Genomic DNA, 14512 nt, shown 5'->3' with positions numbered 1-14512 from the left:
AGCAGGAGAGGAGGGGGAGCCCTGCTGTCAGGATGCGTCAGAGCTGTCGTGTTTGAAAATGCATGAAAGGAGCAGAGAACATCTGAACTCCAGAAGCCTTCCAGCGCAGACCGTTTCTCCCTACGGAAGCTGGTGGATCCGGTCGCTCCCGGCAGGACTTCAGGGAAACCCTGCTGTGACCTAGTTTGTGTCCCCCTCCAGGCGGCTCCTGAATGCTGATGTGCAGACGCGGGTGGAGGAGAGGCCAGCCGCTCTGCTTTTAATTAAGGAAATCTCACACATTTAAAAACCGAAGACAAGGCAAGATGACAGTAATAGCATAACTGGGAAATGGCTTCTTTTTCACGTGGAACAATTACTTTCAGAGGCCGTGTGTTCTGCCAGCATCCTCCCCGGCCTCCAGTCCCTTGTCTCCAGCTGGGCCCCTGCACCTCGTGCGCCTTGGAAGCGTTTCCAGTGGGGCCCAGGATGGCCGCATGGCCTGCGGTTTTCTGGGCAGGAGGTGCTTTGCAAGAGTGTTTGAAAGCCCGTGCCCGCAGCGGGGCCGCCGCTCGCCTTGCCTGCGGCCGCACAGACAGAGAAGCTGGCCCGGCGTGCTGCGGACAGGAGCCCGGGCGCCGTGTCCACTTCCTGGCCCGGTGCGTGCACCCTCGCGCAAGCTCTGTGAAGACCAGCCCTCGGGAAGCCCGAGCTTGGTGTTGCCCTTCCCTGAAGGAACGGAGGTGTCCCTCGTGTGCCACCGCCTGGCGCACTCTCTGCTGCGGCCGCCCGCCCTCGCAGGTGCAGTCACAGCACCTGCCGCGCGGTGTTTGTCCTCCGGGGGCCGGACCCAGTTCTCAGGGTTTGACCTTGTTTTTTGTTATTGGAGTTCTTTCCAAGTCTCGGGAGCTCCCATCTGTGAAGGAGGGAAGAGGAGCGGCTGTGGCTGGAGCCGTGGGTGGGGTCCTCCCTCTGCTCCCTCTGCTGTCCTGCAGCGTCTTCTCAAACCCCAGGCTCTGGGTGCCAGGGGCTCCCTGGTTCTGTGTGACTTTGTTACTTTATCTCTTTCCTTTGTTTTTTTGAATTGTATTTATTTGACGGAACAAGTGAGCACGCGAGCAGCAGCGGCCGAGGGAGAAGCAGACCCCTGCCCCCCCGCTGAGCAGGGAGCCCGACGCGGGGCTCCATCCCAGGACCCTGGGATCACGACCTGAGCCCAAGGCAGACACTTGACCCACTGAGCCACCCAGGCGCCCCTTACGTCCTTCCTAGATGGGTTCTCGCTGTCGGCCATACGCGGAGCACACCGTGTCCGCCACGGGGTGGCGGTTTGAACCTCAAACCAAGAATGGGGAATCCGTGCTGATGCATGACTTCCAGCGTCTGTCACTCAGTCTTACAACCCACTGCCCGCCCCCAATCCTCTGTCTCCCAGCACCCCTCCTGTTTTTCCCACTCAGGATCCCACTCTGGGCTGCAGCTGAGTTCCCCTGACAGGTACACGGACCCCCGCTTCTTCCCGTCACACATGGCGTGCTTTCCCGTGTGGGTTCTCAGAGCCCTTCCCATGCTACCTGGTCACTTAGTGACCCACCCACATGGGAAGAGCCCGTGGTTGGGGTTGGTTTCCCCACCAGCGCTCAGGGCCCTCCGTGGACACCGTCGGAGCCGCTCAGATCCAGCACTCCTCCAATGAGAAGCCGCGTTTTCCTGGGTGTCCGTGTTCAGGCCGTTTGATTTTGCTTCACGGAGAGCGTGAGGGTCGCTGCCGCCAGAGGAGGGCGGGCTGTCCTCTGTTCACAAACATCCCCTGCTCTTGGGAGGGGATTCCACTGCTGAGAACACAAAGTATTTGCAGCTGGGGACATTTCTTCAAAATGTTAAGAGAAGTTCTTATTACAGGGAGTTTTTATGCAAAGAGAGAATCTGTAACCTTACCCCACGTTTACTGATTCCCAAAATTACGATTTCATGGACCCATCTGGTTTCCCGGACACCCCTACGTACTTTGTTATTTTGAAGCAAGTATTTTTTCTATTTAAATAACCAAATACTCTTATTTTGAACCCAATCCTGGACATCATACCGTTTTAACCTTCAGTATTTCAGAAGCTTACAGTTCAAAGCTCTTCTGAGATTTGATCGTTCAGCGCCAGCGTTCCTGTGACTTTTCTGAACCGCTCCCCTGGGACGTGCAAGCTTACTTCCTCAGGTCACCACTGCCGACAGTGGCAAAGACGCACAGAATACTCCCATCCGCCCGTTTTCTTAGAGGCAGAGTGTTCGTAAGCTCTGCGCTGCACTTTGCTTTTCTCCATAAAGGCTGATCCCAGGAGTTGTCCCTTATCAGCGCAGGCCGTGGACCTTGGCCACAGGTTCCTGCCGCTTTGCCTATCTGCGAGACCGCTCAGGGCACCCCGGCCCCTCTCGGCCCAGGGGGTTTGAAGCACGTCACAAACATGGAAGGGCTTTAGGTGAAAACAGTCGCAGAATGCTGACGCCACCACGGGCTCTGTCCCGTGGCCGGTGTCTCACGTAGGACGGGGAGTCCCACGTGGAAGCCTCGAGGACTGACCTTTGTTTGCCTGTCTTTCAGATGTAATTTGCCCACATCCGGATGCTTCTGCCGAGGAAGCCAGAAATGTCCTCGCCGTGGAAGCCGCCCCCGGAGAGCTGGTAGGAGAGGCAGCAGCTCACCAGCCAGCCCCAGGGCACCCAAATCCCGTTAATTTCTCTTTCAAACAGTGGGGCGCTGAGCTCAAGTGAGTCCTTGGAAAGCAACGTGTGAAACTGAGCGTGGGTTATTTCTGATGACATGTTATGATTTTGTACGTGGAATTCTGAAAGCACCTTGTATCTGTCGCTGACGAGGTCCTCTGAGGCACGGGTTGGTTTCTTCCGCGTGTGTAGAGGGTCTGTGCCAGACCTCGCACGCGGGGTCTGTTTTCCCTTGCTTGATTCCGTGAGCGAGGTCACGCGGTCGCCGTGCTGCAGAAACAGAAGCGGGCCAGAAAGAGCCCTTGTCCGAGGTCACGGGGCTCCCAGGCTGCTGAGCGTCTCCCCAGGGGGCCGGCCCCCTTCCCAGGCCCCCCGGGGCTGCTCGGGGCCCGCGCTCCGGACGTCCGTCCTCTGCTCGTGCGCGAGCGAGGGAGAGGGCAGCGGGCTGGGGTGTGTGTGTGTTTTTAAGAAACACTTTACTGAGGTGTAAGTGACGTACCACACCGTTCACCCATTTAAAACGTGCGGTTCGGGGGTTTTTAGTACCGACAGCCGAGCAGCCTTCACTGCAGCCAATTTTAGGACACTTTCGTCCCCCCGAAAACAGACGCTAGTACCCGCCCCGCTAGCAACCCTGCTGCCTCCCTGCCTCCCTGGGCGACCGCCGACGCGCTGTCCGTGTCCGCAGGTTTGCTGTCCCGCTCACTTCGCGTGAACGGCCCCCGGGAGCCTCGCGCCCAGCTCCTTGCCCTGACTCCGTGCTTGCAGCCTCTGCCCGCGCTGTGGCCTCAGTCCGCGCTTCGTGGCTCTTACGGCAGAGCGGGGCTCCCTTCTGTGGGCAGACCACGCTGTGTCCGCTCTGCCGTGGACGGACGTGCGGTGGTTGCCACGTCGTGGCTGTTGTGAACGACGCTGCTGCAAACGCTTACGGGTTTTGTGGGGACATGTTTTCGTTTCTCTTGGGTCCGTGCTAGGGGTGGCCCTGCGGGCGGTCAGTAACTCTGTGCGCCACCTTCTGGGGACCTGCCTGCCGTTCTCGAGGCCGCGCCGTGCCGCGTCCCCACCAGCATGTGTGGAGGTTACGGTCCCCCTACGCCCGCCCCGGTGCTTGCGGCCCCCTGTCTTTCTGGTCCTCGTCATCCCCACTGGTGAAGTGGAGTCTCGTGGTCGGGATTTGCGTTTCCCTAGTGACTGATGGTATTGGGCGACTTCTCACGTGCGTATTGCCGTTTGTAGATCTTTGGAGAGACTTCCCCTTGGATCCTTTGTCCACTTTTTAATTGCGTTCTCTTTTTAAAAATTTTTTTAAACGTCTTGAAAGTATTCACAGGCTGACATGCGAGGAACTACCTTGTTCTTTTTTATTTTAATTTTTTAGGTGGGGAGCGGTGGGGAGGGGCAGAGGGAGACAGAGAATTTTAAGCAGACTCCATGCCCCGGCTAAGTCTCACACAGGGCTTAATCCCCTGACCCTGAGATCCTGACCTGGGCCAAAATCAAGAGTCGGATGCTTAACTGACTGAGCCACCCAGGTGCCCCAAAATTGTCTTTTTTTTTTTTAACGCTTAGTTTTTTAGGGCAGTTTTAAATTAAGGGGAAGATGAGATTTTTTACATCCCTTTCCCCACACGTGTGTACCCCACCCCACGATCACCAGACTGGTGTATTTTGTACCAGGGATGTGCCTGCACTGACGCATTGTACTGACCCAGAGTCCGTCGTGTATGTTAGGGCCACGCCTGCTGTTGAGTGTCCTATGGATCTGGACACAGGTGACATGTGTCTATCGTAGTATCACGCGGAGGATTTTCACGGCCCTAAAAATCCTCGTGCTCTGCTCATCTCGCTCCCACCCGCAGCCCCACCTCGGGCCATCACTGATCCGTTTTGCTTTTTCCAGAATTTCAATTTTTTTGGAATCATAGAATATTGGCCTTTTCACACCGATTTCTTTCACTTAGTAACATGCATTTAAGGTTCGTCTGTGTCTTTTCAGCCTGACAGCTCATCTGTTTTTAGTGCTGGATGATATTTATTGTCTAGACATAGTTTAATAATCCATGCACTCACCGAAGGACGTCTTTGTCGCTTCCAAGTTTGGTGATTATGAGCAGAGCTGCTGGACACATCCATGGGCAGGTTTTTGTGTGGACGTGAGTTCTCAGCTCCTTTGGGTAAATGTCAAGGAGCGTGACTGCCGGACTGTATGTGGGAGTATGTGAGCTTTTGTGCCAACCTGTCTCCCAAAGTGGCCACACCGTGTTGCATTCCCGCCATGTGTGAATGAGGGTTCCCGTTGCTCCCCATCCTCACTAGCATCTGGGGTTGTCGGGGTTCCAGATTCGGGCCAGTCTACTCGGTGCGTGGTGGTGTCTCACTGATGTTTTAGTTTGCATTTCCCTGATGACGTGGAGCAGTTTTCTGTGTGCAAATAAGGTGTCGTGTATCTCCTTGGGTGGGGTGTTAAGGTCGTTGGCCCACTTTTTTTTTCTTTTTAATTTCTTTATTTAAATTCAATTAATTTGCATACAATGTATCATTAGTTTCAGAAGTAGAGGTCAGTGATTCATCAGTCTTATATACAACCAGTCTTTGGCCCACTTTTTAACTGGGTTGTTTCCTTATCGGTGAATTTTAAGAGTTCTTTGTATATTTTGGATAACGCTCCTTTGTCAGATGTGTCTTTTGCAAATATTTTCTCCTAGTCTGTGGCTTGTCTCCTAATTCTCTTGATTTTGTCTTTCCAGAGCAGAAGGGTTTACTTGCAGTGAAGCCCAGTTAATCGTTATTTCTTCCATGATCGCGTCTTTGGCGTTGTATCTAAAAAGGCATCACGACACCCAAGGTCATCTAGGCTTTCTCCTATGTTATCTTCTGGAGTTTTATAGTTTCACATTTTACATTTCGGTCTATGACCCGTTTTGAGTTGATTGTTGTGAAGAGTGAAAAGTCTGTGTCTAGATTCATGATTTTGCACGTAGATGTCCAGTTGTTCCAGCACCATCTGTCGAAGAGACTATCTTTGCTCCTCTGTCAAAGATCAGGTGACTGTGTTTATGGGGGTTTATTTCTGAGCTCTCCATTCTGTTCCACTAACGTATTTGTTCTTGCTCCAGCATCACACCGTCTTAACTACGGTCGCTTTATACTAAGTCTTGAAGTCCGGTGTGTCCTTCTCCAGCTTTGTCCTTCTCCTTCAATATCACATTGGCTATTTGGCCTCTCTGTACAAACTCTAGAATCAGTTTGTCGATATCCACAAAATAACTTGCTGGAATTTCGATTGGGATTGCATTGAATCTATAGATCAATTTTGGAAGAACTGATATCTTGACAATATTAAGTCCTCCTACCCATGAACATGGAATAGCTGTCCATTATTTGATTCTTTGATTTCAGTCATCAGTTTTGTAGTATTCCTCACATAGATCTTACACACACACACACACACACACACACACACATATCTAAGTGTTTCATTTTCAAGGCTGCTAATCTAAATCTTACTGTGTACTGTGTCTTTAATTTCAAATTCCACTTGTTGGTATAGAGGTAAACAGTTGTCTTTTGCATATTAACCTTGTATCCTGCAACATCACTATAATTGCTTATTAATTTCAGGAGATTTTATTTATTCTTTCAGAGTTTTTACACAGATGATCATGTCATCTTGAACAAAGACAGTTTTGTCTTTCTTCCCAATTTGTACACCTTTAATTTCTTTTTCTTGCCGTATTACATTAGCAAGGATTTCTGGTACAGTGTTGAAAATGAGTGGTGAGAGGGAGCATCCCTGCCCTGTACCTGATCCAGTGGGGCAGCTTTGAGTTTCTTACCATTAAGTATGATGTTGGCTGTACAATTTTTGTAGATAGTTTTTATCGAGTTGAGAAGGTTTCCTCTATTCCTAGTTATTTAGAGTTTTTATTATGAATGGGTCTTGCATTTTGTCAAATGCTTTTTCTGCATTTTTTGATATGAACCCATTATGTGTGTTTTGGGTTTTTTTTTTTAATATTTTGATGTGATAGATTACATTAATCGATTTTCAGATGCTGAATGAGTTGCATAGCTGGGATAAATCCCACTCGGTTGTAAGGTATAATTCTTTTTATATATTGTTGGATTTGATTTGCTAATATTTTGTTGAGGATTTTTGCATCTGTGTTCATGAGAAACATTGGTCTGTAGTTTTCTTGTAATGTCTTTCTGTGATTTTGAGATTAGGGGAATCCTGGCCTCATAGAATGACTTTAGAAGTATTCCTTCTGCTTCTGTCCTCTGAAAGGGATTGGACAGGATTGGTAGAATTTCTTCCTTGAAAGCTAGGTAGAATGCACCAGTGGACCCATCTGGGCCTGGTGCTTTTGGAAGGTTAATTCAGTATTTGTAATAGATATAGGACTATTCAGATCACCTTTTTTTTCCTTGTATGAATTTTGGCAGATTGTGTCTTTCAAGGACAATTCAATTTCATCTAAGTTGTCACATTTATGTTATAGTGTTTCTTTATTATTCTTTTAATTTCTATGGGATCTGTAACAATGTCCCCTATTTCATTTCTGATATTAGTACTTTGTGTTTTCTCTCTCTTTTTTTTTTTCTTAGCCTGGCTAGAGGCTTATTGAATTGATTGATGTTTTCAAAGGACTAGCTTTGGTTTCACTGATTTTTTTTTTCTATTAATTTCATGTTGACAGTTTCTTTGGTTTCTGCTCTAATTATTATTTCTTTTCTTCTACTTATTTTTGGATTTAATTTGTCGTTTTTTTAGTTTCTTAAGGTGGAAATACAGATTATTGATTTTAGATCTTTCTACCATGTACATTCAGTGCTATACAGTTCCCTCTGAGCGCTGCTTTGGCTGCATCCCACAGCCTTTGATAAGTTGCATTATCATTTCCTTTTAGTTTAAAACCTTCAGTTTAAAGTTTCTCTTGAGATTTCTTCTTTGACCTGTGTGGTTTTATTAGAAGTGTGTTGTTTATTCATGTATTTCGGGTTTTCGTTATGTTTCTGTTACCGTTTTCTAGTTTAGTCCCACTGTGGTCTGAAGGCAGACATACGATTTGTTGTGTAATTTGTCGGGCTGTGTTCTGTGGCCCGGGATGTGGTCTGTCTTGGTGAATGTTGTCCACGAGCTCGAGAGGAATGTGCATTCTGCTGTCGTTGGACGGAGTTGTCTACACGTCAGTGACACCCAGTTGGCTGGTGGTTGTTGAGGTCAGCTACGTCCTTACTGATTTTCTGCCTGCTAGGTCCTTTCATTGCTGACTGAGGGTGTTGAAGTCTCCAGCTATGATAGTTGGTTCTCTTTGTCCCGTGGTTTTACCGACACACTGTTGTTCGGGTGTATGCATTGAGGATTGCTGTACTCTTGGAGCATTGACCTTTTCTCACTTGAAATGCCTTCTTTAACCCTCGTGACTTCCCATACTTTGACGTCTGCTCTGAGATTCACACACCTGCTCCCTCTTTCTTTTGACTAGTGTTGTTGGCACAGTGTACTTCTCTGCTTTTACGTTTCACCCATATGCGCGTGTATTTAAAGTGGGTTCCTGGAGACAACGTGCCCTTAGGTCCTGACAACCTCTGTCTTACCTTGTGCGCGTGGGCCTTTGACATTTATGGTGATTCTTGGTTCAGTCGGATTAATGTGTGTGTGACTGTTTTCTGTTTGTTGCCCTTTTCTTTGTTCCTGATCTTTGTCTCCCACTCTTCTTCTGCCTCATGTGGTTTTATTTTATTTTTTGAGTAATCTGTACACCCAGCCTGGGGCTCGAAATCGCGACCCTGTGATCAAGAGTCATGTGCCCCAGTGACAGAGCCAGCTGGGCGTCCCTGCCTCTTGTGTTTTTCATCGAGCGTTTTATATGGTTTCGTTTTCTCTCCTTCCGTAGCATATCAGCGATACTTCCTTTTTAGTTTTCGTTTTGTTTTGTTTTTTTAAACCAGTTGCTCTGGAGTTTTCAACACACATTTACTGCTAATCCAAGTTCACTTTAAAAATCACACTGCACTGCCCCACATGTCGGTGGGTGCTCAGTGATCGCAAAGCTGTCCCAGCTTCTGCCCCCGTCCCTGTGTCGCTGCCACTGCTGTGGTGTATGTTGGGGGGGAGGGGAGGGGCTCACGGGCGCGTGTTGTGGGCGCGTGGGGTGCACGGGGGTGCACACACAGAAGCAGACACATCGGTGGCATTATTATTTGGAACAAGCTGTTATCAGATCAGTTGGAATAAGAAGAGTGAAGGTCTGTATTTTACTCTCCCTGTCGCGTCTTCCGGGCTCTTCCTTTCTTCTTTCTTGCTGAGTCTGTTTCTGATCTGTATCGTTTTCTTTCTCTCTGAAGAACACAACATTTTTTTGCAGGTCTACTAGGAACAAGCTCCCTCACTGTTTGTTTAGCTGAGAAGGCCCATTTCTCCTTCATTCTTGAAGGCTAATTTCGCAGAGTACGGGGTTCCAGCATGGTGGTTTTCCTCTCCAGACTCGAGACATCTCTGTCTACTCACGTCTTACATGGTTGCTGAGAAGATGTCGGTGCAAGTCTTATCTTTGTTCTTCTGTGGATCACGTGTTTGTTTTCTTGGACTTCTCTCTGGATTTCTTCTTTACCTGCGATTCTGTCATTTGGGAAGGGCGTGCCAAGTTATGGGGTTTTGGCCTCTGTTTTGCTTGGTGCTCCCTGGGCTTCATGGAGCTGTGGTTGGATGCCTGACATTAATTTGGGGAAATGACCCTCCTTGATTCAAGTATTTATGCCTCTCGTCTTTGGAGGATTCTACAGATATGTCCTCTAGCTCACAGAGTCTTTCCTCAGCCGTGTCCTTTCTACTAACAAGCCCAGCAGGAGTGATTTTCATTTCTCTTGCATTTTATTTTTTGTTTTGTTTTGTTTTTTTTAATCTCTGTCATTTCTTTTTGGTTCTTTCTTGGGGTCTCGTCTGTTTCTGTCACGCATCTAACCTTGCATGCTGGACCCTTTATCCCTTAGAGCCCTTAGCATGTTAATCAGAGTTGTTTTAAGTTCCTGGTCTGACAATTCCAGCGTCCCTGCCTTGTCAGGTTCTGCTGCCACTCGCGCTCTCTCCACATCATGTTGGTTGACCTTGTCCCTTTTTCTTGATGGCTGGACAGGATGTACTGGGGAAAGGAAGGCTGCAGACCGTTCTCTGGGGGGCGGGTGCGGTGGGGAGGGAGGAAGTGTTCTGTGGTCCTGTGATGGGCAAGCCTGGCCACCGTATGTGGACCCACAAGGGTTTCTCTGCCTTTTCCCTCCCTTGGGGGCGGCCAGGATGGCATGAGGGGCCAGAGCTGGGGATCCACGCGCCCGGGTCAGTGAGGCTCTGGTTAACCGGGTTCCCCCGAGGGCAGACCTTCAGAGGAGGGTGCTCTGGAGAATTTAAAACCGGTTCCTTCCTGTCTCCCTGCCAGAAACCTGAGGGACTTTTCCTTACATTCTCTGGTGGAACCTGGTCGACCTCTTGGAGGTAAATCTCACAGCACCTAGTGGGCTCCTGGAACCTAGTGCCCGGGGCTGCTGCCCTCAGAGGGGTCTGCACAAGCCTCCAGCAACCACCTGTTAACAGTTTGGGGTCCCGCCCCATCGCCAATATGCTGCTCAGTCTCCCCTCCAGGAAGCCAGGCCTCCTGTGCTCGCTTGCCTGTCTCTCCCATCTTGGGGGCAGCAGCTTGCCCTGTGTCCCCGTCCCTTGTGGATCGGGGGAGGTGTTGGCTTTTCTGTAGTTCAGCTCTCTACTTGCTGTTGGGACGTAGCAGCCACTTCCAAGCTCCTCATGCAAGACAGGAACCAGACCACCCTGCTGCCTTCTTACGGCTGAGCTGGGGTAGTTCTCAGAGTCACGGTGTCTCTACTCCACTTCAAGGCGACCGTGGTGGCAGCCGCGGAGCCCTGGGGGCTTGGCTCAGCGTGGCTGTGCTGCGGGGACACGGCTGGGGCTCCCTGCTTTCCTGCAGGGCTGCTGGGCAGCATACAGTTGGCCAGCCGCTCCCACGGGGTTTTGGGGTGGGGGGAGGCTACGGGAACCACGCACGTGCGGGGACCCATTCTTTCACACCGTGGCCCCATTCTCCCTTTTCCTTTATGGTTGGATTCAGTATAACAAAGAAACTCATTCTCCCCATGTTGTCAGTAGTGAAAATACAGCCACGGTGTTGAGGGAAGCTGAATGGGGTGTGGCGGGGCATGCGCCCGTGGGGGACTCGCCCCTGCTCGTCCGGGTGTCGGCTCTCCACATCCTGCTCTTCTCTGCCCGTGCCGTCCCCCACGTCGGAAGCATCCCTGGTCCTCTTCCACCTGCAGGCGTCTCCTTGGTGTGACTGTAGTCTGTCCCTTAGGCCCCTGCGTCCCCGTATTCTGACCCCAGAGCCACCGAGTGTGGCCACGGGATCCTTGCGTCCCCCGGGACCTTCATGCACTGGCTGTGCTCCCCCAGGGCCCCTGGCCGCCAGCACATCCCGCTTGTCCAGCCCCCGGGCAGGTGCGGAGCGGGGCCTCTGTGCTCTGGAGATGCTAGGGGGCCATTAAGACGCCATCTCTCCGTGTGACAGGCTATGCAGTTGAGACTTAGAGCGGGGAGGTGACTTGCTGAAGGTCACAGCAGGCGTGCGACACAGCGGCAAGGCACCCGGGGCCCCTTGGTTGGAGTCCGAGGCTCCCCACACCCCCCACCCAGTCCATCATAAGAACATAATTGGGAAATTGTTGATTTGCCGGATTTTCGTGTCATCTGTCAGCACAACACTTAGCAAGCCTGTGCGGACGAAAAGGAATTATCTTTTCTGTGAAAAATTAGTTGAACACTTGGGGGAAATTTGATAAAATGAGTCACTAAAAAACTGCCCCTGGTACGTGGGCAACACGCTCAGGGAACAGTCGGGAACAATCTGCAGACTCCATACGTAGATGGTTTCCCAGCCCGGAGTCAGGGTCCGCTTTTAAAAAGAAGCAGAACAGGTTTGGACAAACGAGGTGCTGTCCTGTGGGTGCGGTTGCCCGGGGACGGATGCCAGGGAACGGGGTCAGCAGCCCAGACTCGAGGACGAGGCCTCGGCTGGCCCGGGGAGAGGCACCTGAGTTTGTGTTCAGTTCCTTTGAGGTGGTTTCGTGCTTTCACCGGCCTTTCCGTTAACCTCCCAGGTCCCTTCAGGTGAGACAGTCGTTCCCCGAGTTCAGTCTGGTCCGCGTGTGCGTGTAGGCTCGGGGCTGGGGGCGGGTGTGCGTGGGCAAGTGGGGGAAGCGTGGCCCTGGGCACATGGTAAGTGCGTGCCCCGGAGCTCGTGCAGGGGGTGGGCGAGATGGGTGTGCGTGGGAGGAGTGTGTGGGCCGCCGTGAGCAGCGCCCTGTGGCTCTGCGGGCCTGGACGCTGGCTCTGCTGATGGGTGCTGAGCTCTGCCCGCTGCGTGACCTGCAGCTCCCGGGCCCAGCCGTCCCTCCATGCAGGGCGGGTCCCGCTCTGGCCACTGCTCTGTACAGCCAGCCCTGCTGCTCATGGGCCGTGTGGTGCTGAGCCAGTGACCTAACCTCTCTGAGCTTTATGTTTTCCGTTAGTAAACCGGTGTGTGTGCGTGCATGTGTGTAAATGCCCTCTCGCGGGGTGGGTGTGAGGGCTGAGGTTGTAAACAGGAGCTGCCCAGCTTGGTGTCTGGCTCCTCGTGAGCTGGTCCTGCTGACGTGGCTGCCGCTCTCGTGAAGGCGTCTGCTGAGACCGTGGGTGCGGTGGCTCTTCCCATCAGGGAGACGGTGGCGGTGGAGGCCAAGCTGGCTGGGAGCGCCTGCCCGTCCTGCCAGGCCTGCCCTGACCCTTTGGTCTCACTTCCCTCTTGACCCTCAGGCCCGGTGGGAAGAGTTATGTGAGTGCACAGCTGGCGATCCTGGGGGTGTTTCGGTCTTGCTGGCTGGGACCATGCACCGGGACGTTTGGTGAATCCGGGGATTTGGGGTCTTCCTTGTGGGCACAGCTCTGTCTGTGCAGGAAAGACAAGGTGCCAAAGCCTCGGTGCAGGACTTGAAAAACTCTAAAAAACTGTGATGAAAGTTAAGGTATGGGGTGCACTGTTTGCAGGATGGGGGGCCGACAGCCCGTGGGGAGCGTCAGGGCCTGCTCGACACGCCCGTCCAGTAGCTCTCTTGACCTCGGCTGCCCAGTGCTCCACGTCTGCATTACAAGGGCTGGAGCCACGTGAGGCTGCACCACGGAGACCACTGCAGCCCTGAGAGGAGCTGCAGACCGTTAGGCCTGGCAGGAAAGTGCAGTCGGTCACCTGGCACACGTGGGATGCACTTGGAGGACATGAGTGCCTCGTGCAGGCCTCCAAGGGCGTGACTGGCCCGTGCCTCCTGTTGTATTTGGACTTGGGGGCTGAGAGGGGGGCACTGCTGTGTCATCTGCCAGTCCTGGACCCTCCTGTTGCAGGGACCCTACTCCCAGTGACCGAATCCATTCTTCCCACTACCGCAAGCCTTTCAGAGGCTCCTCATCACCGTCGCCTGAAGGCGTGCCCTGAACCTGGCCTTGGAGGTCCCGTGGGCTCACCTGTGTTGCCGGCCCCCTTGGCTTCTTTCAGTTTCCCCCCAGGCCCTGCCTCAGGCCATCCCACTGCTGGGTGGGTTCTCTCTCCTGGGGAGTCCTGGCGTTGCTCTACCCTTGACCCCGAGCTTCTCCTCCATGGCTGTCCTACTGCTGGCGTTCGTTACATTTCTCTGCGTCCTGGCCTGTGGCCCCCGCTCCCATATGAGCCCGTGTGTCCCCAGTGCCTCGCACAGCACCGGCCTCATGCTGGGTGCCCCAGCCTACGCGGGGAAGGACTGACGAGGGAAGGGCCTGGCCACCTCCAGGGGCGGGAGCACTCGGGCCCTGCACCTGCCGTGCTCCGTGGGCCCTCAGCGCCCATCTGCACCTGCCGTGTGGTCCCTGCCCGGAAACCCACAGCAGATAATAGGCACTTAATAGAAACATGTGCTGCTTGGAAGCCTGTAAAACCCAGACAGAAATTTCGTAGAACGTCAGTGTTAATCTGCTGAAGTAACATTTTCTGTTCTGGTGCACGGACAACATGACTGGACCCTCAGAACTGGCTTCATGAGGCCTGGATTCTCCTTTGCGGCCTGCCGGGGTCGCCGCCCACACTTGAGAAGCACTCTCTGAAGGGCCGCCCCGGCCATGCAGCCTGGCTCCATCCTGGTCACCTCTGTGCCCTCTTGTGTCTCCCCCAGTTTACCTGCAGGTGCCTGCGGGTCAGAGCTGGCTGCTCGCTGCCTCCGGGCAGGGTGGCGGCGGGCGGGCCTCACGCACGAGGCCGTGGGGTGCCGTTGAGGCCCGAGCCGGTGGTCACTGCCCCCCCCCCCGACGGGGTGCACGGGGGTGTGGTAGGGGAGGCTCTGCAGGACGGCGGGTTTTGACTTAGGTCTGAAGCACGAGGCGGGACCTGCAGAAAGTGGGGCAGGAGCACAGCCACGGTGCGAGGCAGCGGCCGTGAGAGCAGGGGTTCCCGAGTCCCCAGGCCCGCGTGCCAGGAGCTCGGGCGCTGAGTGGAGGTGGTGCAGGGAGAGGCCGGGGGTCCCAGGGCAGAGGGCTGGAAGCAGGGTCTGCGCGTCGGGCGTGGGGAGCCAGCCCGGCCGCACCTGCCTGCCTGGAGGTTCACAGATGAGATGGTTTTCACTGCGATGGGACTTCGGGGGCAGGACACGCTGTCGTAGGTGTTGCTGTGACGTGGAAGGATGGCGCGCTCGTCTGTCCACGTGTGGTGGACAGGCAGTGGCAGAGGGTCCCTGTGACCACGTTCCCACGTCC

The 14512-nt window shown here is 53.1% G+C and overlaps 1 protein-coding gene across 7 annotated transcripts in view; it reads left to right on the top strand.

Annotated features, from left to right (window-relative positions):
- TBC1D2B (TBC1 domain family member 2B) overlaps positions 1-14512 on the top strand; it is a 59367-nt gene that overhangs the window by 18997 nt on the left and 25858 nt on the right. For all 7 annotated transcript variants that reach the window (XM_026510274.4, XM_044388459.3, XM_044388460.3 and 4 more), the window contains one exon: positions 2576-2741. In XM_026510274.4, coding sequence (XP_026366059.1) covers positions 2576-2741 — 166 coding nt within the window. The remainder of the gene's footprint in view (positions 1-2575; positions 2742-14512) is intronic.

This window comes from Ursus arctos, unplaced genomic scaffold (genome assembly GCF_023065955.2).
Source record: "Ursus arctos isolate Adak ecotype North America unplaced genomic scaffold, UrsArc2.0 scaffold_28, whole genome shotgun sequence".
NCBI classification, from domain to species: Eukaryota; Metazoa; Chordata; class Mammalia; order Carnivora; family Ursidae; genus Ursus; species Ursus arctos.
Note: the sequence above shows the minus strand (reverse complement) of the source record. Positions and strands in the feature narration are given on the sequence as shown.